The sequence below is a fragment of the Balaenoptera ricei genome, chromosome 18 (genome assembly GCF_028023285.1).
Source record: "Balaenoptera ricei isolate mBalRic1 chromosome 18, mBalRic1.hap2, whole genome shotgun sequence".
Classification (NCBI taxonomy): Eukaryota; Metazoa; Chordata; class Mammalia; order Artiodactyla; family Balaenopteridae; genus Balaenoptera; species Balaenoptera ricei.
Window position 1 is genome coordinate 734,582 of NC_082656.1, and position 26,957 is coordinate 761,538.

The following is a 26,957-nucleotide window of genomic DNA, read 5'->3' on the forward strand; positions in this document are numbered from 1 at the left end:
TGTTTATGTTTAATGTCAGTATTCTGTACGTTAAACATTTTTATTATTCCTTGTCTTACTTTAAACCCCACAAATCTTTGTATAATATATACAATAGTATTATTACAAACTGTACTAATCTGAGGAGTAAAGACACATGGTAGGAATTTGTAAAGCAAGCAACAGTGATGATTTTTAACGTAATCAATAGGATTACAACCTTCAAAATGAGGAAACAGTTGCCCTTCCTAATTAATTGGGCCCTGTGTAGAGGCAGCCAGTGCTGAGTCAGAGAATCCCTGTGTTCTGTGCTTTCTGCTCGAGCAGCTGTCTTTTCTGACGTTTCTCATGAGTCCCCTCATCCACTGCTACCATTACATGGTCATCTTGAAAATGTGTTAAATTGAGTCCCAACCAAATTATGGTTTTTTTCCTGACCTTCTTTCCCCTTCCACTTTTTCAATTTAAGAACTCAGAATTTTAGATTTTAGTTCATTAGAAACTGTGACCCATAATCTATAAAAAGTGCCTCATCAAGGAATGTTTACAACGAGAGCAGCCAGCCCAGCTGCTGCCGCCACAGAGGAGCACACGCCGTATTTACCTACAGTCTCAAGAGCTTTACATTTTTGTTTGTTTAAATTTAAGTATTTGATATTATATTTTTAAAATTTCCGCCTATGTTTGTTTAACTTGACAAGACATTTTGAATAATCTGTGTCTTCAGGCCTGTAAAATGGTTTGCTTTTGGATTTAAAATAGAGGTTAATTAAATACCTTCTCTTCAAAATTAGAATACAAAAGCCATTGAAATCATGCAACCAAAAAACGCTGAGAATAAAATTAATGTTTTTTTCTTCTCCCAGATAACTCTTTAGAAGGAAGTAGGTTTTACTTTTCCTCAAAGTTAATGTTTCCAGGCATAATGTGAAACCAGGAGGGAGGATAGTTCTTTTCATTTCTATAAGTTTAAATTGTTTGGAGAAAAAGGATTTAGTATTGTAATAGAATAAAAGCTAGTACAGTTTTTTAATACAGGCTTTTTTTTTTTTTTTTTTTTTTTTTTGCCTGCATTGGGTCTTCATTGCTGCACGCGGGCTTTCTCTAGTTGCGGCGAGCGGGGGCTACTCTTCGTTGCAGTGCGCAGGTTTCTCATTGCAGTGGCTTCTCTTGCGGAGCACGGGCTCTAGGCGCGTGGGCTTAAGTAGTTGTGGCATGTGGGCTCAGTCGTGGCTCGCGGGCTCAGTAGTTGTGGCTCACGGGCTCTAGAGTGCAGGCTCAGCAGTTGGGGTGCACGGGCTTAGCTGCTTTGTGGCATGTGGGATCTTCCCGGACCAGGGCTCGAACCCGTGTCCCCTGCCTTGGCAGGCAGATTCTTAACCACTGAGCCACCAGGGAAGCCCTAATACAGGCTTTGATTTGCCTTAAAAACCAGTAGTGAAGGGTGACAGTGTTAAATTCTTCAGTGCAAATGCCCCAACAGTCGAACAGCATGACTTTGGGCTGTAATCAAATTAATAATTACATTTTAATAAGCCTTATTCATAAAAGGATACCTGAATGAAAAATATTTTGGGGCTTCTATGTTTTTCTTTTTTGTCTATAAACTGCCAGAAATATTGATTTTAGAAAATCATTCATTGTTTTTGACATTAAGTTTCGAAAGGAAATAACTAATATTCTCGCTTTAAATGTACCTTTGGGTAACTGAAGAATTCTTATCACTTGAATGCTTTGCATAGTATCCAGTGCCCAATCTTTTATTACTGCATTCTTTTTTTAAATAAATGACTATAAAATCCCCTGTTTCATTTTGTTCATGGTTCCCCCTTGCAAAATTAGGTCTGCTTGGGGAAGTGGGCAACAAGAGGGTGGAAGGTTACAAGGATGTGTATACATCAACTCAAACTGTCCAAGACAGGTAAGGGGCTGTGTCAGTGTAGGTCCAATGACCTTTCCTCAGTTACTGCAGAGGAGGCTCCTGGATTAGCTGAGCGGTTTTATTATCAGGTTTTTGAATTGAGTTTAGTTAGTACCTGCCTATTAATTTAGATTGTTTGAATCAGTAACTGTTTTTTTTTTTTCCTCCTCAAAATAATACACAACCCTTGATTTTTCACAGACAGGAAAACCACGAAGTGTTTGTTAAACCAGAAACATGTGTCACACTTCAGTTCTTACGCTGTAGGAATGTTAAGCTTTCCTAAGAGTCCTGTCTCGTGAGTAGGAGGTAGTGGTGTCGGTGTCGGTGTCGGTAACGAATGATGGGCATTAATGAGATTTTCCATTTAGCGTGGTTTCAGACACTTTACCAGGAGTTTGTATGAGTGGCTGCAAAAGGAAAAAACAAGCCAAAAAACAAGAGGTTCACAACCTCTAAAATTTTGATTATGGTATTAAGCTTGAATTAGTATTGAGTTCTGTTATTATCCTTTTTCCTGAAAAAATACATACATATTTTGTTGCCATTTGCAAATTAGCACTAATCTTGCTCCTTTTTTTTTTTTTTTAAATGAAATCATCTAAATTTGTTTTGAACTTCCTGGAAGAAAGGAGCTTAAAGTGTTGTTAGGACAGAATTCCAAATGTCTATAATTATAAAATAATGAAGCGATTTTATTGTTCAGATTCTTTGGGTGGAATGTGCTTGGTTGTAGGCTCTAGGCCTATTAAATTATTGTGTAAGTGGAAATATTACCGTATACAAAGAGTCAGCACAGTACGTTGTATACAAATACAAATTGTATACAAATTCATTTGGGTTTTAGATGTTACGCTGAGAACCTTCTTGCAGCATTTTACATCTGTTAGGATTTTTATTTCTAGTTATTCATATTAACTCATTTGTTTTTCCATTGTCTTTGTAACTTGGTGCACTAAATAAAGCCTTGGTTTTGACTTGGACTGTCTGCTTTGAATCCTGCCTCTGCACTTTGGCATTTGGCCCTAAGAAGTCACTTACTGTATTGGGACTTTAGTTTCCCACCCTGTTGCGAGGCTTGTGGAATGGAGAGGGCAGCCTGGCCTTTGTTTTCAGGTCTCATCTTCACTTTTGCTGTGTTCTTGACTGTTTAGACTCAGTTCCTCCCGTGGTGCTTTGGCTTTTCTTTGAGTATAAAGTATAAAAAGGAAAAAATCCCGGAAACCTGGAGCACTTCAATGATTATTTTAAAGAACAGTCTTCGCTGGTGAGAGTTTTACGTAGGGACTTTTTTTATTATTGAGTAAACTAGGACCTGGTTGATAGTGAGTGCTAATATTATTGAGATTACCATGTTATATTACCAGCAGTATAACATTTAAACTCACAAGTTTTCGGACAAGAGATGCGATATTGGCATCACTTAATAGTCATAATTTATACTGCAAATCTTCATTGGTTTAACATTTATTCGGCAGGAGAAATCCCTGACCTGGAGAAATAAAGAGCCTGTGTTCTGACCCTGGGGTATGTCTGTGACATAAGACCTGTTTACCCACACAGCCCTGTGTTCATGTGCCAGCCAGGAATTTGTTGTAGTGTTGATTCATGGGACTCCTGTGGAGACATAAAGTGAGTGGTTTCCAAACCCAAAATATAAAAGTCTAGGTGATTAGAGCAGTGAGGGAAAGCTACAGCTGTGACTGTTACCAGCTACCAAGTACTTAATATTTACTGCTTTGTCAAAACTTCTAAGTTGGTGGCTAAACTAAAGGGCAATTTTTAAAATTACAGTAATTTATTTCTACTGTAAGTAGATAAAAAACTTAATTATGAAAGGTACTATATTTGAAATTGATTGTTATACCTTTTGGCCCCCTCATTGATCAAGATGTTAAGAAATAGTGAAAATGGGCAAAATCTAGGTAAAATGGAATCTCTCAAAAATCTGTCCCTAGATTAATTGGTTCACCATCATGAAGTATAACTTTTTATGTATGAATTTTAGTTGGTTTTATTTTGCATATTAAGTTGTAGACTAGTTAGGGCTGATTGTTTTCCTAGATGTAGTTCACATTTGTGATCTTAAAATATAATTGTTTTTTAATTAATTAAATACCGAGTGTTTTAAGACATGAACTTGAAGTTCTTGTTATTAAAACAGTATTGGGGCTTCCCTGGTGGCGCAGTGGTTAAGAATCCGCCTGCCAAGGCAGGGGACACGGGTTCGAGCCCTGGTCCGGGAAGATCCCACATGCTGCGGAGCAACTAAGCCCGTGCGCCACAACTACTGAGCCTGTGCTCTAGAGCCCGCGAGCCACAACTACTGAAGCCCGCGCACCTAGAGCCTGTGCTCCGCAAGAAGAGAAGCCACCACAACTAGAGAAAGCCCCTGTGCAACAACAAAGAACCAACGCAGCCAAAAATAAATTAAAAAAAAAAACAGTATTAAAGCCCTTCAAATTTATTATATTAAACTATTGAAACAAAACGTTTCAAATTAACATCCATGGTTTTCTCAGCATAAGAGCTGGTTTCAAAATTTTTCTGGTCTGTACAGTTGTATAAATGGGTCCATTATGAGCTCAGTTGAACCTGGGAAATCTGTTCATTAATCAGAGATTTTCAGTGTAGTGTGATTGTGGGAGACTTCGACCAGTATATCATTATGGCTCTCAAAATTATTTTGTAATATTAAAATACATTGTACCGGGACTTCCCTGGTGGTCCAGTGGTTAAGACTTTGCCTTCCAATCCAGGGAGTGCGGGTTCGATCCCTGGTCAGGGAGCTGAGATCCCACATACCTCGGGCCAAAAAACCAAAACAAAACAGAAGCAGTATTGTAACAAATTCAATAAAGACTTTAAAAATGGTCCATATCAAAAAAAAAAATTCTAAAAAAAAAATACATCGTACCAATTTGGTCTACCACTGTTCGGTTTTTTTTGGTTAGCCTATCTTTGTAATGCTGGTCTTTGACTTCTGGTAAGTATAGAAAGGGATTTTGACAATTAGGTAAATTGCTACTTTTTAAACTTTTGTGGATTTTACTGTATGTTTATGACTTATATTACAATTTTAATTTTTTCTTTATCAGACATAGTTTTATCACATTTGACAACAGTCACTGAAACATCTAGACATCTTGTAAAATACATGTCTGACTTTTTAAACCTTGTCGTGGGAGATGTCTGACACCTTCCTTTTGTCGTCAAGGCTGCAAGGTGTGACTGCTGTAAATCTCAAGGCACCCTGAGGGAGAGGGTGCAGTGGCGAGGGGAGATGAAGCATTTCTGCGACCAGCACTGCTTGTTGCGTTTCTACTGTCAGCAGAACGAGCCCAACATGACAACCCAGAAAGGACCTGAAAACTTACATTATGGTATGTGATCGTTGAGGGTAGTACCTTGAAAAACCTGTAAAGCAGTTTTTAGTTCCAGAGATCTGGATTCAAGGTAATGATAATAGACAGTTGATTTCAGAGATGGTTTAATAGCAACTTCCGTAGTTTCCCTGGGTGGAAGTGCCTTCAGTGATGTTTCTGTAGATGTACTGCTTTTTGTTTTATTCTCTTAAAAATTTAATGCTAGTTGAAAAAAATAGAGTCTACTTGGGGATAGAGAGAAGCTAAACAGAATTATAACAAAAATTGTAAAAAAGTTGATCTGCCTATCATGTGTCACTTGCAATTTTAAATGAAAACTATTTTCAGCAAATTGTATGTGCTGGGGGTAGGTAGGAGAAACAACGAAAACCCTTTAGACTTATTTAATAAATGAGTTAAATCTAAGAACATAGTATTGCTCCCAAAGCAGTGTATACTTTCTGAGGGGACAAAATGGGGAAAGAGTTAATTCCACTACTTAGCTCTGTATTTCAGCTCTCAAATCTCATATTCTTTACTTGAAAGAACTTAAAATATATTTTCTTCAGTAACTATTTTAAAAATCAGTAAAAATTAATGAGAAATATGGTTTTAGAAAATGCTGAAGAAAGTGATATTTGTCTTATTTTAAATTTGTTTTTTTTTTAGATCAGGGTTGTCAGACGTCCCGAACCAAAATGACAGTAAGTATTGCTTAAGTAAAGTGCTAAATACTGACTTTCATCATGTGGGGAGAAAAAGTAATTAGACCATTTTAATCTGATTGTAATAATAAAAGATTTTTTTACTTTCCTCTGTTGAGACAGTTGAAGCATTCATATTCTGCTAAATTACCCGATATAGAAACAGGTCCTTTTCTACCTGCTAAGGAATATAAAGGTGAATTAATTAATTGTGGCCCTTACCCACATTGGGCGAGATAGACATATAAATATTTGCGTTGAAGCGCTCATCCCAGCTGCATCTTTAGGGCAGTAGCAATGGTGCATTTGAAATGGTTGAGTGTATGCGGTCCTGGCAGCTGTGACAAAACTTCTGAACAGCTGAGTAGAAGGTTGCCAGTAGACGATGAAAAGTCGGAGGAATAATAATGTCCAGAGGCGTGCGTGTTTGGCCAGACTGTTCACTGGGGCCGAACTTGGAGGGACCTGAGGGGATCCTGGGAAGCGGGAGGCAGGCCGGGCTAGGCGGATGCCCCTCAGACAGGTCTGGAGATCTGTCCTGGGGGCCAGGCCCTGGGCGTTCATAAGCTTGAGGAGTTCTTCCATAATGCTTTCTCCTGGGGTTTTTTCTGTTTTCTTGTTTTTCTGTAGTGTTTTTCTTTCTCTTGGTGTAATACATCAGATTCTGCTTTTACATTAGCATTTCAAGGCTCTTGTGGGCTGAAAGGGGCCGTTTCTGTATAAAAGGAGCCTTGCACTGAACAGTGGGCCGGCCCTCTTGTGCCCGCCTGCAGGAGCCACCCTGATCCAGGGGCCTCTGTGGGAGCCATTTACCAGCATCATGGTGAGCCTCTGCGCTTGTGGTCCTGGGCAGGAGTTAACCAGCTCTGGCTACAGATTGGAATTACCTGGGGAGTTTTCAAAACCTTTCGAATACCTGGGCTCCAACTCAGAACTTAACATAGTTTTGAAAAGTTCTTTAGGTGATTTTAACATGTAACCACAGTTTAGGATCTCTGATGTAGATGAAAGATTGGTGTTTTTATATTATTCCATTCAGTGTTTGTTTTTGGTGGGATCTTAGTTCCCCCGCCCAGGGATCAAATGGAATGGAAGTGCAGAGTCCTAACCACTGTACCACCAGGGAATTCCCAGTTTTGGGTTTTGATGTTAATAGCTATTATTAGAATCCTAGACAAATAAGAGTGCTTTTTTTTCTTTGCTTTCCTCCCTTATCTGTTCTGCCCTTTACCTTGTGGTAATATATTTTTAAGTCAGATAACTCAGGAGTGTTCAGCTGAATTGTCAGATTCTAACCAGGCACTTGATCCATGCTGAGGAGTGTAAAGATGATCACTCCCTGTTTGGCACCTGCATGCAGCCGTAAGGCAACTCCCAACCTTTTTTCAAAGCTTTGACCAAGGCTTCAAGACACCCTTCCGCCCGCACAGAAGCAGGTACTCTTCTCCTGCAGCAGCACTGAGGCCGCCTCATGGGACGGATGGAAGGACGGGCCTTTGTAGCCATCACCTCCTGTCACGTAGAGCCCCTCCCACCTTCTCCTTGGATGAGAGCTCAGCTGTAGGGTTTGGGGCAAGTCACTTCACGCTTCTTTGTGGGACTTTCCCCTTATTTGTAATGTGGGCATGAAGACGGAACCTCCTCGGGGTCGTCACCAAGAGTACTAACCCACGGGGGCAGGGCGTGTGGTGTTGGAGACATAGGGCCTGCATCGGGGAAGCCACTTGAACCCTGACTTCAGAACTCTTCGCTCTGTCACCTCCACTGGGCTGTACAGCTTCTGAGCCTTAGTTTCCTCATCTGTAAAATGGGAGTGAGAAAACATCTACTACCCCTTGTGGTGCTGAGAGGGTTAAAGAATTCATTTCATGAGGTGTGTGACTTTGGTGCTTTGCATAGTGTCCTAGTCCGTTTGAGCTACTATATATTATATAACAGGATGCCATAAGCGAGGCAGCTTAAACAACAGAAGGTATTTCTCGGAGTTCTGGAGGCTGGAAGTCTGAGATCATGGCTCCAGCAGACCTGGTGTCTATTGAGGGCCTGCTTCCTGGTTCCCAGACGGCTGTCTTGTTGCGTGTCCTCACGTGGGAGAGGGGTTTTTTTTGGGTCTCTTCTGTGAGGGGCGCTGATCCAATTCACAAGGGCTCTGCTCTCATGACCGAATCACCACCTAAAGGCCACACCTTCACACGACATCCCCTTGGGGATTAGATCTGAGTGTGAATTTTAGGGGGACATAGACATGGTCTATAGCTTATGGTCCCTGGCCATATAGCAAATGCTCAAGAGGTGTGGTGGCTTTCGTCATTATAATTTTCATTATTTGGGATCCTTCTTCAGAATTCATTATCAGTAGGTATAGATCCTGCCTGTTGACCAACAGAAAAGTAAGAAGCATTATCAAGTGTCGGTTTTTACCAGGTGGCATAGTTTAGTCGATATAGTGCCCTGTCGGCAGAATGACGATTAACCTAGGATGTCTGTGACTTTGACCCCTGGTTCATAAGGGGGTTCTAGAGTATTTCCCAGTTCAGACCCAACTTACCCAGGTTTGGTATGTAGTAGATACTCAATAGCTGTTTGTTAACTGTTCCTCCCGCTTTACAGTTGAGAAAACTGAGGCCCAGGAGACCGAGTGACTTGCCTGATGTTGCACGGCGGTGACGTCAGACCAGCTCCGTGGCACAGGGTTGGAAATCCTGGTGAGCGTAGAATGAGCTCACACGGGACCAGCCCCCTTGGCCATGAGCATGACTTGAAACTCATGAGAGATCCACCGTATACCGTTTTTTATTAGTACCCTTTCATGTTTGTGAATTGGCCAGCTCTCTAAGATGTGTCTGTCACCCCTGAATCAGTGCCCACTAGCTGTTGAGGTCATGTGCAGACTGTGAGTGTCCAGGGGTGTGGGCCCCTGGGGCTGCTTGACCAGCTCCTCTCAGCTTATGCTTTAAGCAAGTGCCCTCTTCGCAGTCTGACAAGTGCCAGTTTTTCCTATTTTTGTGCTTTGTGTTGGTGATTTTGCTGCTGGGTTAAGCACCAGAAGGTGCTGTGTGTCTGACTGGGGGACCTGTGTGAGTTCAGTTTCGTGGATGAACGATATGGTTCATTTATAAAGAGGGATAAGAAATCCAACGTCTGTAGGGCTAAGGTAAACTCTAGTACGTGGGGGAGCTGTGGGAAAGATGGTATGGTGACTAAATTTGTGGATTCGTGAGCTTATGACTGATTACAACACAGCACAGTGACCAGCAGTGTGGTGAGACTGTCAGCTCACAGCCTGTCACCAGGATCAGGGAAAGGGTGGCCTCTTTGTGCCGCTGCTGGCCCACTCACATGTGAAAAAGGTGGGCCTTGCAGGCCCCGGTGGGTTCTGCAGGTCTGGGCTCTGCAGAGGGGGCTGCTGGCGCTTACAGGAAGATGCAGGAAGATGCAGGTTGGCTAGTTTTTGCAAGGTCATTGGTAAAACGAACGTACCGAATGCAAGTGATCTCGAAGCCCTGACTTGAATCCTTCTGAGACTCTGTGACCTTGCTCTTGGGCCAAGGCCAAGGGTGACCAAGTGCAACCCTCTGGTCCATAGAGCCCCAGACGACGAGCACTTAGAGGGGAACCTGGCCCGTGTGCCCATCCGTGGGGCGGGACAGAAAAAGTAGGGGTGGTGTCTGAAATATTCTGGGGTTGGTTTCGCAGCTGCATCATCCTAGACGTTGAACTCGGCCTCCAGAATGAAAACCTCGAGCTTTCGGGTTTTGATTGTCGGATGTTATCCATTGCGGTGGAGGACTCAGAAACCACCCCCAGCCGCTGAGTACCCCCTCCCCCTCCCCCACCCCCAGCCCCAGCAGGGCGCACTGGGCTTTCAAGGCCCAGTTGCAGCGAGGACCCCGGGGACGGGCCCCGCCCGGCGCAGCATCAGGAGGCCGCTCGGGAAATGAGTGGCGTTGGAAGATGTTTGACGAGACTGCGTGGAAAACGTCCGTCTTTGAAGGTGTTACAGAAAATAAAAAGAGGAGCGTTGAAAACATGGTGCGCATCGCACACAGATGAGTGGAGGCGGTTGTGGCAGAAAAGGTGGCCAAGCCCAGCGGGGAGACAGGACAAGGTGGCCGAGCAAAGCCGCAGAATCGCTGCTGGAAGACGACCCGAGACCCCCGGAATTGTGCCCTGACCGCGGCTGAGATACTGCCCTGGGGTCCTGCCGCGGGGTCGGGAGAGGCCCGGGCGAAGCGCCGGGAGACCACGCGGGCTTCGTTTCTGACGCGAGTCCCGCCGGGACGCGTGGGTTCCCCCACGCAGCGCAGCCCCGGGACCGGCGGCGCGAGGCGCCCTTGCTTTCCGGGACTCGGGCTCCGCCTGCTGCGCAGGCGTGCGGGGGGAGGGGCGGGGGCGGGGCGCCGTCCGGCACGTGCGGAGTGAGTTCCGTTACGGAGCGAGGGTTCCGTGTGCGCAGGAGCTGTGTGCACTTGGCACCCGAAGACCCGGAACTCTGAATTGTGTCGTTTTCCCCGTAGCGGTAGGTGGTGTGCACAGCACCTTCGTGTCGCCTCTTAGGCACGGAGCTGCAGCTTGCTTTACAGCGCGTGTGTGTGTTTCTGTGGTGTAAACGGTACTGTGGTGAACAGACTGAAACATCTGAGTGTATCGAGAGGAGACGGTCCTAAAATTGCAGTGGTTGGGGCAGAGGAAACACAAAGTTTGATAACATTTTTGGTAATAATTTTCATCATTTTTCTTTTCAAATTTAGCACCACGTATAAGCAGTTTATGCAGTAGAGAGAGCTAGAGTATCAGAAAGCCATAATAAGAGTCTAATTATTTTCAAAATTCAGGTTAACAACCTTGCTTTTTTACTTAAGAGTGAGACTTTTATGTTATTTTTAAAAGTATGCTGTGGTATCCTTCGAAAAACACAAATCTGTAGAATGAACGATTACTACTGCTTCGCCAATAGTTGGGATAGATTCATGTTGATCCTTCCAGATTAAGATTTTGGTAAACATAGTAGAAACAGCATAAATTGGTTATATTCTTCCACTTTTGTGTGTTCCCCCTGCTGGACCTAGAAGCCAGATATTATTAACAGCATAAAGTAATAAAAATTAGAGGCAGAAATAAAAATGTTTCTCTTTGCTTTTCTGTAGGGCTCAGCACCACCCCCTTCTCCAACCCCCAACAAGGAGATGAAGAACAAGGCAGTTCTGTGCAAACCTTTGACCATGACGAAGGCAACTTACTGCAAACCGCACATGCAGAGCAAGTCTTGTCAGACAGGTGACTTGCATCCTGACACTCGCTGAGTGAAATCCATGCTTTTCTCAAATAATGGGCTACAGAATAGATTTGTTGGGTCACTTTGTTACTTTCTGTTGATTTTGCTTATCTGGTTTTAGACATGCCTTCAGAATACAGCATGTCATTAAAAATCATTAATAAAGATCAATCTCTAACAAAGGCCTGCAAGTTACATCACCAGTGATAAAACGCTGTATCAAAAATTTCCTTGGGGGCCAAGACCCACTAAAGTTACAGTGCTCTTCTGAGAAAACCATCTCTTTGAGTGCGGTCTATAACCGTAACTATTTTGTTTCCTTGTCAGAATGAGTTGAAATCATTCAAATAGGTATTTTCATCAAATTTAAATGTTAGCTGTATTCTGATTGTTTGATTAAGTAAACATTTTTGTGGGGGTGTGAGAGTGTCTGGGACCATATAATACTTTAAAAGATGTTTTCTTTCTATTTTAAAAAAGTCTAGAGACTTCCCTGGAGGTCCAGTGGTTAAGACTCCGCTCTTCCAATGCAGGGGGCGCAGGTTCCATCCCTGGTCGGATCCCCACATGCCACGTGGCCAAAAAAAAAAAAAAGGTCTAAATTCTGCTTGTGCTGTCTATAACTTAGGACAGCTACTGCATTCAGTTTTGTTGTTTTTGGTTGGTTGGTTGGTTGGTTTTTGGCTACGCCGCGCGGCATGTGGGATCTTAGTTCCCTGACCAGAGGTGGAACCTGTGCCCCCTGCAGTGGAAGCGTGGAGTCTTAACCACCGGACTGCCAGGGAAGTCCCTGTTGTTTTTAACTTACCTAATTTTGTGAAAACTGAGAACTTCTTTTAAATGGGTACTGAGGCACTTAAATTTTTCTTTGTTATCAAATTACTTTGAGCAGCTGTGTTTAAGTGGTGGTCATGGTTGAGGTTGCTCCTTGAACACGTTCTGTCCCCCCAGATGGTGAGTGGAGGACGGAGTACGTCCCGGTGCCCATCCCGGTGCCCGTGTACGTGCCGGTGCCCATGCACATGTACAGCCAGAGCATCCCCGTGCCCATGACCGTTCCTGTGCCCGTAAGTCAGACTTTCAGCTCCCCTTCCTCCTGAGATCTCTCAGGTGCAGGCGGGGCAGCACTGGGGTGGCAGTGACCACTTCAGTGACGCTGGTGGGACAGAGGGTGGCGGCTTGGCTTTTCTTCAGCAGTACACTTGGGTCTGGTTGAGGCTTTGCCAGGGGTGCTCTGTGTGTAATCAGGTAAGTGCTCGTCCTTGAGAGTGAAGTTCAGCTGATGTCTGCACCTGCTTTACACATACTGTGTAAACATATTTGTGTTCATTTTAGAAAGAAAGATTTGTGAACCATAAGGTTTACAACTGATACATGGAATGGAGGCTCATATGAATGTCATCCCCTGCAGTGCTGGGGACACTGTGTCAGGACTTGGCTACTGTACTGTAGTCCCCTGGCGACAGAAATGCCTCAGAAATTACTTTAATTGTTACTTCAAAAAGTAGTTGCTTGTATTCGGGGCTTTCTTTGTGATACTTAACATACGTGTTCTTTCCAGAACTTTTAACCAACGCAGCATTATGAAGTAGATCATGTGTCAGAGCGATTTTCAGTTTGGAGAAATACCTTGTAGTGTTGCGTGAGCCTGACAGTCAGCCCTTTGCTTACTCAGGTGCCGGTCCCCGTGTTTCTGCCCGCCCCCTCGGCCAGCAGTGAGAAGGTCCCCACGGCAGCCCAGGAGCTCAAAAGCACCGTTTCTTCAGATGCCCTGGGCGCAGAGCTGCCGACAGTGGCCGGCGTGGCTGAGGATGAGGGCAAGGCAGAGGGCACCGACATCCACAGTGAGTCCCCCGCTGCTGGGGGGCGCGGTGGGGGGCGACATCGGGGTTGGGGGGCCGCTGTTAGAGCGAGGCCGGGCTGTCGCTGTGCTTCAGCCTGAGCGGGTGTGGGCAGGCGGCAGCAAAAGTGGATTTCGGGTTATGAGGCCCGCACTGTATCTAGCAGGTGCTGTCCGATGTTGAGCCCAGGAACTCGTACGGTCCCTGTTTTAATTGCTAACAGGATTTAACTTGTAAAATCGACTCTTAAGTTATTCTCGTTTCAGTGGACGAGCTCAGACACAAAACTAAGTTGTAGTAGGCTTTTATAATTCAAACTCTTATTTTATGATGGTTATCCCCAATGTTGTTTTATTGATTTATACTAAGAAAGTAAGTTGCATTATCTAAGCCAGCGTTTGTCCTAACTTCTGCTAGGGCAGTGCTTGGCAAACGGTGTAGCAGGACGTGTGTCTCTGGGAATGCTTCTCCGGCCTCAGCCCACCGGGGCCACCCTGAGCTTCCTGCTCCCTCTCACCCAGAGCACAGTGCGTCTCGTGGGTGACAGTGTTTGGGAAGCACTCTGTTAGGCAGTGTGAAATGAATTTAGTGGGTTGCAACCAGTGTTTTCTGGGGGGGTTTTTTGTTTTGTTTTTTTTTTAAAAAGAAAGAAACGGAAAAAATATGTCAGGATGAATCCCTCCTAGAAAGGGTATTGTTTTGTGAAACTTTTGTTTCCAGTGTGTATGCATGTGTCTCTGTTTCCCACCACTACCCTGAACTCAATAAAATGCCTTTCTCACTGGGTTGCAGTACAAACGTGTTTAAAGCAACCGATCAAAACGTTCGAAGCCAGTTGTGAATAAGCATATATTGAATGATGTGAAAACCTAGGTCACAATTCAAAAAGAATGTTGAAAATTACAGTTATCCATGCTCGTAAGTTTATTTTTGACAAGAGAGTGCTCTTAGAAACACTCTACAGAGTTGTTTTACTATTGAAGCATGCTTTTTAACTTTGTAGAGGGGCAGTCAAAACTTACAAGATTGAAAGTTTTTGTGTATTCATGATTATCTAATACAAAGTTTATAGTAGCTTACATTTCAAGGTAGCTGCATGCTTTTTCGTTTTGTACATATTAATATAAGGATTCCTATTTTGCATTTACAATTAAATGGCTTTTGTCAGATTATATGTAGGTATTGTTGCAGTTTTCTGTTTTGATTTCTGATGATATTATGGCTTGATTACAGGTGTAATTATTGAAACGGACATAATTGGTTCAGATCTCTTGAAGAACTCTGACCCAGAGACACAGTCCAACATGCCTGATGTACCATATGAACCACATTTGGACATTGAAATAGATTTCCCCAGAGGTAGTAAAAATGCTGTTTTGTTCTTTCAGTGCGAAGTGTGGTTCTGCACTTTAGTTACGGTGTCATAATCGTGGTTATGATCATTAACAATCTAATGTTCAGGTCATTGCCTGTACTGTTATTATTGGTCTTTTCTTTTTTATCCAGGTAAAACTCAGCAGTTAACTTCCAAAATGAAGCATATGTTGAATTGTAGGAACTTAAAAGGAATTTCCCAGAGCCTTAAAAAGAAACTTTCTTAAAACTAATTCATTATAGAAACTTTTACAGATATAGAAGTGTTGGTGTCTTTTTAAAAATTTAAATAAAATATCGATAGTATTTTTCTTAAAATCTTTTTGAAAATTAAGTTAACCTTCAAAGGGAAACAAATATTTTCAGGTCTTTTGTTGTAAAAGAAATGTGTTCTGTTTTTCATTGTTTATTTTCTGTATCGATGGCCAATAAGCGTATTGAATAGAATGTAAAGCCTTTTACATTGGAAAAGATTGAATAGATTGAAACAGATTTGTACTGAGACCATTTAGATCTTATAATTAAATTTCAGGTTTTAGTAATTTTTCTATCACACACTTCCACAAAATTCTGTGTTGATACGCACTGTACATGTGTTTTAAGAGTATGAACAGGCGTTATCAGAACTTATAGACCAGGTTAGGTAGAGAAAATGGTTTGCTCTCCACCCAGCACAGGCTGCCCTGTGCATGGTGCTTGTGCGCATTCAGTGGGTGGTCCTTCGTTGGCTGAGTTTATATAGCGTAAGTCTGTGCTATTAAGTTTGAAATGAAAGTTCTTCTGTTTCAATTGTCAGCTGCTGAGGAGCTTGATATGGAAAATGAGTTTTTATTACCACCTGTTTTTGGAGAAGAATATGAGGAACAGCCTAGACCTCGATCTAAAAAAAAGGTAATGAAACGTAACAGTATTCTTGCATTCATGTCCTGTCTCTGTGTAGTAGAGGGCAAGGGTACTTGAGCTTCAGTTGTGCCTGAGAATGTGGGAAGGTACTTTGTTTTCTGGAATTAAAAAGACTTAAGAGGTAAAGCTTTTATTACTTCATTTCTAGGTAATAAAAATATATCCTATTTAGTCATAGTTTCATAGAAGAAGAGTGGATATTATTGCAACTTTTTATTTTTAATTTTTATCTTGATAAAAGGTGGTGATTGATAAAAGGTTTACATATTTGCTAAAAAAGTAAATTCAATTATTAGACAACAACTGAGACTATTTTCTAGGGAGCTGTTTTTTCCATTGTTACTTTTGATGAGGTTGAGGTACACAGTTTGTTATATCTGGTCTCATTGTAGCATCCCAGCACATAGGAAGACGTGCTAGACAATTCAGTCATTCAGGGATCCCAAATCTAAATGTGCGAACAGATATCATTGTTCTGAACATTTTATTAACAACTTTCTGTATTTGTGATTTCCAACGTAAAGCAAGGTTTAAAAAAAAAAAGATGACTTTCACAAATTTCTCCAAAAAAGAAAGAAAGGAAAAATTGAAAAGGAGTGAGTACCTGCAGTAGAATGAAATTGGACTCTTACTTGACACCACACACAAAAATGAACTCAAAATGAGTCAAAAATCTAAATGTAAGAACTGAAATTCTAAAACTCAGAAGAAAACACAGGCCTAAATCTTCATTAACTTGGGTTAGACACTGTTTCTTAGATGTGACACCAAAAGCACAGGAAGAAAAGGAAAAAATAGATGAATCGGGTTATACCCAAATTTAAAATTTTTGTACAGCAAACAGTACCATCAAGAAAGTGGAAAGGAGTTGAGGAGTCATCTCCTATGAGGTGGAGTCTTCAAGAAGTTCTTCAGTTTCTCTCTTACATTAACATTTGGAATCCTTCTATTTCAGATTTTAATTGTTATTTATGTATTTTCTCATCATCAGTGACTCTCAACTCACAGCAGTAGTTAATATGATTTTGTTGTACCAAGTAGTTTATGCAGAAATACAGCATTCCTGGAGAGAGGTTTCAAGTAATGTCATAGGTAACTGTTCTCAGATCAGAAATTCCAGTCAGTTCTGATCATGTAAATATATTTCTTTGTAATGTGCATTTGTTGAGAGATGGCTTACATAAAGTCATGAAATATATAGGCTTAAGAAAAAGAAGATTTGACAGTGGTGTTTTACTACCAGGGAGCCAAGAGGAAGGCAGTGTCAGGGTACCAGTGTCATGACGACAGTTCTGACAACTCGGAATGCAGCTTCCCTTTCAAGTACACGTACGGGGTAAACGCCTGGAAACACTGGGTCAGAACGAGGCAGCTTGATGAAGATCTTCTGGTGTTAGATGAGCTAAAATCTCGTAAGTGTTCTGATTTTGTTTCCCCTATGTCCTATGTAAAATCAAGGTTTTTATTCATATTTTGGTAACTATTCTCCTGTGCATCCGTTTATGTGCATGAGCGAGCTTGCGCGCGCGTGCGCACACACACACACACACACACACAGAGACACACACACACGGGCACACACCGTGTTGCACAAATGAAGTCCTTACGGTAATGTCGGTTCATGGAGCTCTTGCTTGCTGGTCAGTACAACTCAAACAAACCTTCTGTTTCCTTACTGAAGTTGATGATTATGATGATTGTGGGTAAAGAAGAAAGTTTGCTCTAAGCAGATAGAGCCCTTTGCATCAGGCCAGACTCTTTACTGTGGATGGACCAGTCCATGGCACCACAAAGAGGGTAGGAAGTATGGCCTTATTAAGGTGCTAGAGTCAGACTGCCAGGGCTCCCTCACGTACTGGCATCTCAGTTCCCCAGCTCCAAAGGGGGGGGTAACAGTACCCACCTTGTAGGGTTGTCATGAGAATTACATTAGAAAATACACGTAAATTTAGAACATTCCTTCATCCACAGTAAAGGGTTAATGTTGACTGAAATTAGAATACCCATAGTATGTGAAAATCCAGAAGGTCCTCAAGTGAATCATTAATTACCATGAAGCTGCATGTACTGTACATTATAAAAAAATGTTTTTCCTTGAAAAAAAATAAATAAAATCAAGGTTTTTGTTATTAACTGCCTTTGATTTTAAAAAGCATGAATGTAGCTTAAAATATTTTACATTTAAATGTAGCTGTTATTTTACCTTTAAATTCTTACACAGAATAAAGTGATTTCAGAAAGTTTCTTAATCTTAAGACAGTAAATAATAATTATTATTTTAAATTTTATTTCTTTTTAGCTAAGTCAGTGAAGTTAAAAGAGGATCTACTCTGTCACACCACGGCTGAGCTTGACTATGGCTTGGCCCATTTTGTCAAAGAGATCCGAAGGCCAAATGGGGAGAATTATGCACCTGACAGCATCTATTATCTTTGCCTCGGGATTCAAGAGGTGAGTGATTTCATGGTTACTTTTGAATATAATGTTGTTAAGAAAGGTTGTTGTGGTAGGTTCTTGGAGAAAAAAATGTTTTGCTTCAAGAATATTACAGAACATCCGGGTTTATTGGCTTACCAAGAAAGGCAAAAGTAATTTATTCGAAAATACTGGGGTATTATAAAGGGTTTTCTTAGCTACTTTGTATACAGGGGTTTCTGCTATAATGTGCTATGTCCCTAAAAGTGAACTTCAGGTTCTCCAAAACTGTGTACCAAAACCAAAAAGAACTTAGGTGAAAAACAGAGTTAGTAACGGACCCCTCGAAGCTCATGCATCTTTTGTAACAGGACTAATGATGTGTCTGTTTGTTACCATGTGTATATATGATAAACAGGTTGCTTTCATCCCCACCTTACAATTGCGAATAAATGAATTAACATTCTGAGGCATGGTGTATATATGTATATATAGATCTGTGTTGATATACATGTAAACAGATAAATGACTTCTCTCTGCAAATAGGTCTGTTTCATCTCTGATCTGTTTCTAACTTGTTAAATAGTGTAAGTACTCATTAGTTCTTTGGAATCATCTTATAAAAGATTTCATTCTTTAGAGGTTTTAGGTAAACTTCAACCACATGTCTGTGAATCTTGAATGAATACATTTCCCATAATAAACATGAAGATCCACTTTAGATAATGACTTTTAGTTTTGAACAGATCGTACAGGTTTGAGCCCAGAGGTCAGAAAAGGTCCTAGCTTTACATCCTATGTATTTGTAAATATGGTAAATGATAGGAGGAAATATTCTTATGTAGAGTTTTGTTTATAGGCCTAAAATTAAATATTATGCTGCTAACAGGTAGTAGGTGCTGAAATAAATCACTGGAGAAAACTAGAATTGTCTTAATTTGTATTTCACTTTCCCTCTTCAGGATAGAAATTTGCCTAAGATTATCTAAGCAGTGGTGGGGAATAACACATCGCTCTAAATTACTGTGTATTCAGAGACCATCACATATTTTGCAGTAGCAAAATATTTACATATTAGAACTTCAAATACCATTAGAGGTTTGAAAGCTAAATGGATTGTAATATTAATGATTATAAATTATGTCTTCAAGTAGGTTCATTTTTTTCCAATTTTTTAATTGTGGTAAAATACATATAACAAAATTTACCATCTTAACTATTTTTAAATGTACAGTTCTGTGGTATAAAAGTACATTGATAATCTTGTGGAAACATCACCACCGTCCATCTTCATAACCCTCTTCATCTTGCAAAACTGAGACTTTGTCCCCATTAAATACTAACTCCTCATTCTCTACTCCCCCGCTGCCCCTGGCACCCACCCTTCTTCTTTCTGTTTCTGTGAGTTTGACTCTCCCAGGTACCACATGTAAGTGAAATCAGCATAATGTCCTGAAGTTCATCCATGTTGTAGCACACGTCAGAATTTCCTTTCTTTTTAAAATAGGTTCTTTATGTACTGAAAAATGTTTCCTCGAAATAAATTTTTACTATTGGAACAGTACTCTTAAAAATGGTCAAGATGGGGACTTCCCTGGGGATCCAGTGGTTGGGACTCCGTGCTTCCAGTGCAGGGGGCTCGGGTTCAATCCCTGGTCGGGGAACTAGGATCCCACATGCCGTGTGGCGCAGCCGAAAAGTTTATAAAAAAGAAAAAGAAAAAAAAAAGGTCAAGGTGGTAAATTTTATGTTCTGTGTATTTTTACCACAATTGGAAAACCAGTTGTTTTACTCTTCTCATCACTGGACAGATTTTCACAGGCTTGATTTACTTTTTGTAAGAGTGTATGGTATCTATAACCAGCTTTAAAAATAACCTTCAAACTCACTGTGGTGTTAAGATGTCTAAAAGATAGTTTCCAGAAATCATGCTGTTTGTTGGTACTTCAAGGATGCTTACAGAGGTAGAAGCTGTTCTGGAAGAATGTGCGTCTTTTTCTGTGTGATGCGTTTACTCATTCCGTCCCCGGCTGACAACAAAAGCAGCATGGCTTCCTCTCCAAGCCCTGTGGACTTGTGGGGCAGGTGGTGTGTTGAGAAGTGAGGGTGGGCCAGCCTCTTTCCTCCCTCACAGATGCAGTAGCTAATCCTGTCCTTCCGATGGTGTAAGGGGTGGTGGCTGTCGCCAGAAGGTCACATAATGTGGAAATGTCGGAGGAAGAAAGAAGGGGCTGCGTGAGCCCCACAGTCCCGGTCAGCCTTTCACACACTGGTTTACATCTGTGTGCGCGTCCTTCACACCACGTTTACCCAGAATGGGTGGTGGGCACCCGTTCCCCTGGGTCCTCCCACCCCATCGCGCTTGGCTAGATGTGCGTGCATCTCCGTTTCTTTATGAATGTGGCAAAAGACACGGAAGCTTTGTCCCCAAGTACAGGGAACCGTGTTACACGCTTTGGTGTCTTTCCTTCCCTCTGCTTCCCAGTCGTTGGTGTCAGCCCCTGAAGACGTCTGGGTCAGAGCTCAGTGAATTCAGTCAGTGATGAGCATTCCTTTTGTTTTATAAACAGTATGCACCCCCCTCTCCCCCGCCGCAAGGTCTTATGTAATTGTCCTGACGAGCTGGTGCTTTTATTTCTAATCTTCCTTCTGACTAGCGGGAGTAACGGTAGGTCAACTCAGATGATGGTGCTCTGGCCTAGTTGCTGGTTAGCATACACGTGGTTTATATTCTTCATCCTTTTACTTTCCACTTGCTGTGTCTCCAGGTATAAAGTAGGTGCCTTTTAGGCAGCATATTGTTGGGCCTTGTTTTTTATTTTTTATTTACCTTTTATTTTTTTTGGCTGCATTGGGTCTTCGTTGCGCTGCACGGGCTTCTCATTGCGGTGGCTCCTCTTGCTATGGAGCACGGCGCGTGGGCTCAGTAGTTGTGGCACACGGGCTCAGTAGTTGTGGCTTGTGGGCTGTAGAGCGCAGGCTCAGTAATTGTGGCGCACGGGCTTAGTGGCTCCGCGGCATGTGGGATCTTCCCGGACCAGGGCTCGCACCTGTGTCCCCTGCACTGGCAGACGGATTCTTAACCACTGCGTCACCAGGGAAGCCCCCGGCCTTGTTTTTCAAATTAAAAATATTTTTAATCCAGTCTGATAATATTTGTCTTGGTGTGTTTCGACCAACAAAATTTTTTATTTAAAGAACCGGCTGGTAAACATTTTACGCTCTGTAGGCCATACTCAATCTGTGGAAAGCAGCCTGGGCGCGTGCACTCTGTTTTAAGAAAACTTGGTTGTATTTGTAAATAGGCAGCGGGCCAGCCTTCAGGACTGTAGTGCAGACCCCGGTTTAGACCTTTTACATTTAATGTAATTAATCACTGGATTGAAAATCCTGCTTGTTTGTGCTTGTTATACAGTTGACCCCCCTTATCTACAGGGGATACTTCAGGATCCCCACTGGAGGGCTGAACCCTGTGTATACTACACTGGCCTCTACACACCTACTTGTGATACAGTTTTGATTTGTAAATTAGGCACAGTAAGAGATTAACAACAATAATTAATAACAGAATAGAATAATTATCATAATATGCTGTGATGAAAGTTATGTGAATGTGGTGTCTCTCTCTCTCTCTCTCAGAAACCTTATTGTACAAATTTAACACCTTTTCCATCTTAACTAAGCACTGACCACCCTCTGTGGCTGTAGCTTTTATAGTTTGAGGTGTGACAGCAAAACTAGTCTGAATTTTTTTCCTGCTTTACGACATCACAGATAGAAGATTCGTTCTTACCGTGGATCTCAGCAACCTCAGCATCCGATTTTTTTCTTTCCTGATTAAGTCCAGAACTGTCACCTTTTCACTCAAAGGAAGCACTGTGCGTCCTCTCTCTGGCATGTCCGAATTGCCAGCTTCACTCCTCCTGCTTTGGGGCCATAATTATGTAAAGTAAGGGTCACTTGAGCACAAGCCCTGCGACCCTGCAGTGGATCTGACAACCCAGATGGCCACCAGGTGGCTGATGGGCGGGATGCGCCGGACCAAGGGTGACTCACGTCCCTCCGGGCGGGATGACATGACATCGCGAGATTCCATCATGGATTCTCAGAATGGCCTGCAATTAAAATTTATGAATTGTTTATTTCTGTCATCTTTCATTCAATAGTTTTGGACTTTGGTTGACTGTGGGTAACTGAAACCACAGAAAGTGAAACTGTGGATGATGGGGGCACTGTATCTGTTCTTTGTGGGGTTTTTTTGTTTTTGTCTTTTTCTGCTTTCTTTTGAATTGTTTTTCTGTGATTACATTTATCTCCATCATTGGTTTATTATTTATGCCTGTTAAGTTATTTTTAGTGGGTTTGCAATGTGCATCTTCAGTTAATCATTATATACCTTCAAATCTTCTTGCCCTGTCTCACATGTGATAACCTCAAGCCCTGTAATCCCAGTTACCACCTCCCGTTCTTTGTGCTGTTGTCACACATTTTACTTGTACATTATTTTTACCCACTGGAGATGGACTTTGCAAACTTTGGTGTTTAAGTCATTCTTTAGCAACCCTCACTGTTAATGTTTGTCATAGTAAGTTATAAGATTCATAAATTTGCCCTAACTCAAGGAGAGTGGGGCATAGAGAGGAAACAAGGGGAAAAGCATCAAGCTCACAGGCTGCTGGGAGAGGCTTCACGCACAGAAACCCTCCCGCCCTGCCCTCACCCTTCGTGTCCGTGGACTGTGTGCTGAGCATTGGAGCCACGTGCGCTGTTTGTATCTGACGGGCTGAAGATGCTCATCCAGTTCTCACGTTCTGAGCTCTTGCCTGTGTCTTTCAGCTTTGAGTTTTTTAAGCAACAGATTAATTGGTAACTTATGTTTCTTTGATTTCCAGATATATAGATAAAGGCAATAATCTCTTATTAGTATGCTAATAAAGACAAAGATGTAAGACGTTTATTTTTTCCTTAGGAAATAGAGTGTAAGTGGTCTGTAATTAGCTCATGTAAATCTTATATAAATTTTAAATCCTTAAAGTTTTTTTTTTTTTTTTTTTTGGTAGTACTTGTATGGTAGTAATCGAAAAGACAACATATTTATTGATCCAGGATTCCAGACATTTGAGCAAGAAATGAATAAAATACTCCGAAGTTGGCAACCAAGCATACTTCCAGATGGTAATGCTCCTTTAAATAAAATGTTACCGACTTGCTGCTGGGATTTTCTGTGTTTATAGAAAGTGTACTAAAGATAATTAGGAAATAATTTAAATGAGAGAGTACTTATTCATGGACGCATCAGCTCGTCTTTTGTTGAATTAGAAATGAATGTGGTTGATAGCTAGTGTTTATGAAGAACTTTGTAATAAACGTGACTCACTTTCTCTGGAGTAAGAAACTGGATGTTCATTTCTTAAGCCCTCCAGTTGAGATTCTGATGTAAATTTCTCTTAGAAACCTCTGTTTTAGATGCATAAAGAAAACTTGTTTGAATGGAAATCAGCTATTTTTTTTCAGGATTTCTACAGATTTAAACTTCCCTTCTGACCATGGTCTGCTTGTCCTCTGGAAGACCAGGAGCAGACTCCAGGCCTGACCCCAGGGGTGCTAGTTGTGTAGTCTGTTGTGTTTCCTGGCTCTGTGTTGTTTCAGAGCAGCATAGGTGATTCTGAAATTCATTCCAGTTGATCTGGAGTGAATGGAGGATTGGAATAGGTTTGTTCTTGAGTTAACTTCTACCTGGTTACGTGAAAACTGTTTATTGTAATTCTTTAAAAATCTTTCTCTCTGTTTAAGGGTCGATATTTTCTCGAGTTGAAGAAGATTATCTCTGGAGGATAAAACAGCTAGGATCACACTCTCCAGTAGCTCTTCTGAATACCCTGTTCTACTTTAACACTAAGTATTTTGGCCTGAAAACAGTGGAACAGCACTTAAGGCTTTCCTTTGGCACTGTGTTTAGGCATTGGAAAAAAAACCCTTTAACAATGGAAAACAAAGCATGTCTTCGATACCAAGTGTCTTCCTTATGTGGAACAGATAACGAAGGTAGTGTAACAGGTTTTCATTTTGGCATTGTCTGTGGCAGGGACTGCCACTTCTTGCCTTACTAAAGACCACCTGGGTCACTTGTTAAGAACCTAAGGACTGTCGTTTTCATAAGATAAGACAACCTATGTTGTCTGAAAATTAGGAATTACCAGAAGCCACGGTTTAGAGCTCTGAAGTACACCTGGTCCCATTCTTTGGTGTAAGAGATACTGGGGGTGATCAGAGTGAATGGTGTCACCTTTGTTCAAGGTTGGTCTTAGAAAGTTTATGTAATTTTTATTTCTTAAGATAAAATTACTACTGGAAAAAGAAAACATGAAGATGATGAGCCAGTATTTGAACAAATTGAAAATACAGCCAATCCTTCTAGATGTCCTGTGAAAATGTTTGAATGCTACTTGTCTAAAAGGTAAGTGTTAATGACATTTGATTTTTTTTAAATGGTAGTAACAGTTAGTTGCTGTGAATGTATCACTACCAAGAGGTGACGTTTTTTTCCTTGGTCCTTTTTTTTAGATTTCTCTCTTTTCTCACTTATGACGTCCTTTCAGTTATAACGTTTTTAGTCCTGTTATTATAAAATACCCAGCTTATACTTCATGTTTTAAGCACATGTTAAGAAATCGCTCTCTACTAACGAAATGACTGCTGTTGTAGAGGGTCAGACAGTACATGTCTTAGGCTTTTTGGGCTGTGGTGTCTCTGTTGCAGCCAGCTCTGCTGTGGCGAGCAGAGAGCAGTCCTGCTGGGCCTGGGTCCCGGTGACGCCCTGGTGAGAAGGTGGAGAGAGGCGAGCCCTCAGTTGTGGAGGGAGATCCCTGAGGCGTCTGCAGGGCGCGGCGTCTTCTCAGGGCCCTGTGCGTTCCAGCTGCACCACTGCTTTCCCCCGCGGGTACCGACAGGCGTTTAAAATATTTTAAACCAGTGAAATTTTTAGAGACCACAAATTATTTTATGCTTGTTCATTATTTTAAGTATGCACTCTGTAATTTTTAAAAGGCAAGCATGAACTCAGAATGTATTTTCTTACGTAAACAGTTTTATAAATTGTTTTTATAAATTTTCTCCAGGTTAACTCTCAAGAACCATAAAAGCAGTAATGTCACCTATAGGATGATTATTTTTAATAATTAATATTTCTGACGATAGTTTTGGGTGGCCCTGCACCAGTATCTGGATCTTCCAATGGTAGTAACTATTTATTAGTTGGAAATTCCTATCTCAGTATTATCTTATTTTAAAAATTATTTCTCTTGTGTAACGTTGTTAAGTATTTTTATTTTATGTGCTACCATATTTCATCAATTCTAAGACACATTTCTCACATTTTATGCTGTCTCTGAAACTGGGATGCATGTTATAATTGATGCATCTTGAAATTATAATTGGCAGTGCTTTACTTGTTTAATGGCAATATTAAAATAATGATTAAAAATAATGTTTCTATCGATGGTGTCTTGGATTCAGTGAAATACAGAATTTAAATTATAGTGGGAAAATAATCTTTTATTGTAGAAATTAACTTTCAGAATATCTCAGTGATAGAATATTTAATGTAGGTAATTATGCATGTGGTCTGCCCAGGTAATGTGGTTAATGGTAGCAGAATTATTCTTGAAAGAAAAGAAGGAAGTTGTGAGGAATTTCGTGTACATACTGTGACATGGACTTTCTCCTTTCTCCTGAAGTCCACAGAATCTTAATCAGAGAATGGATGTTTTCTATTTGCAACCAGAACGCTCTAGCTCTGCAGACAGCCCTGTCTGGTACACGTCTGCTTCGCTGGACCGAAACACCTTGGAAAATATGCTCGTACGGGTTCTTTTAGTAAAAGATATTTATGATAAAGACAATTATGAACTGGACGAAGACACAGAGTAAAAAGGAACGTTTTAGAAGCAATCGGGAGAAAACAGCATTAGATAGTCATGCTGCTAGATCTTTACTATGGAAAACATTTCAAGTTTACTCCTTCTGTTTTGAGTTTTGTAGCAGTGTACCCACACTGGGTATTACCTTGTAAATAATCTGTGAGTGAAAGTTGCCATTATTCTATGTAGTGGTTTTAGGATACTTACAAATACATTCAAATTCTTTTTTTTATTATTATTTATTTGATTAGGTATGTTTGTAACTTTTTACATTACAAGATATGAATGAGAATGTGCCATGTATAATTTTTTCTTGTAGTAAGAAACACCCATATTGCACAACTCTGCTGTTGCAAAGCTTCCTGGAAAGGGGGCTCTTCTGCTGGGTTCTTGACAAGATGGTTGTGTGTGGGGAGCACCTACTAAAAGTTTAGAACTTGCGGTGTCTTTCAGAATTTTTAAAATAAATTGTAAACTAATAGGCTGGGTTTTTTGTTTTGTTTTTTGCGGGGGTTTTGTTTGTTTGTTTTATGCTTTAGTTACTGAAGCCTTACCAGGTTATGTAGAGAGATACCATCTTCTGTACCAAAAATAGACAAGAAAATGCTGTCGATACTGGTGTACTGTAATGTGAATCTATACTGGTGAACAGAACTTTTTGTTCCCCTTATTAAAACCTTAGTGTCCTTTTCTCATTTGTGGCTTTCTGCATCACCCCAAACAATAATAATTATGTATATATGCTTATATATATGTGTGTGTATATGTACATATGTGTATACACACACACATATATAAAGAACGATGTTGATAACATGATCATGGAGACATTTTCTTTGCAAAAACGATGAAAATATAAAATTCTGTTTTCTGTGTCAACACTAAGCATCCCAAATCCCCTTCATTTATAAGCGTTTGGTTTTCCTCTCCCCTCGAGGATACAGGTCACGCTTCCATCCCCGGGTGGTACTCCACAGTTTCACCAACTTGAGGAGGATTCTTGTGCCTGCCCTCAACTATGACTGATGCACACGCTGGGTATTTAAGAATGCCACTCCTGAGACTGTTGTTACGGAAAGTCGAGCTAGTTTAAGTAAGATAGCACCCGTTTCACTATGAGGGTTAGCAGGGCAGTGACTGACGGTTCAGACTGATGGATAAAGTGTATCTCGAAGGGAATTACGTTCGATGTTAGATTGTTTGGCTTTTACATTTTAATTACTTCTTACAGAAGATTGCATTAAAAAAACTTTGTACTTCT

General features: G+C 41.2%; 1 protein-coding gene across 3 annotated transcripts in view; it reads left to right on the forward strand.

The window, feature by feature from the left end:
* Positions 1-26,177, forward strand: part of LOC132352204 (zinc finger MYM-type protein 2) — an 88,577-nt gene extending 62,400 nt beyond the window's left edge. For all 3 annotated transcript variants that reach the window (XM_059902482.1, XM_059902480.1, XM_059902481.1), the window contains 13 exons: positions 5,118-5,283; positions 5,935-5,969; positions 11,117-11,246; positions 12,196-12,311; positions 12,920-13,088; positions 14,319-14,444; positions 15,256-15,350; positions 16,606-16,774; positions 17,662-17,813; positions 22,838-22,952; positions 23,571-23,822; positions 24,114-24,234; positions 25,514-26,177. In XM_059902482.1, the coding sequence (XP_059758465.1) occupies positions 5,118-5,283; positions 5,935-5,969; positions 11,117-11,246; positions 12,196-12,311; positions 12,920-13,088; positions 14,319-14,444; positions 15,256-15,350; positions 16,606-16,774; positions 17,662-17,813; positions 22,838-22,952; positions 23,571-23,822; positions 24,114-24,234; positions 25,514-25,706 (1,839 nt within the window). In that variant the 3' untranslated portion in view covers positions 25,707-26,177. The remainder of the gene's footprint in view (positions 1-5,117; positions 5,284-5,934; positions 5,970-11,116; positions 11,247-12,195; positions 12,312-12,919; positions 13,089-14,318; positions 14,445-15,255; positions 15,351-16,605; positions 16,775-17,661; positions 17,814-22,837; positions 22,953-23,570; positions 23,823-24,113; positions 24,235-25,513) is intronic.
* Positions 26,178-26,957: the final 780 nt, after the last annotated feature.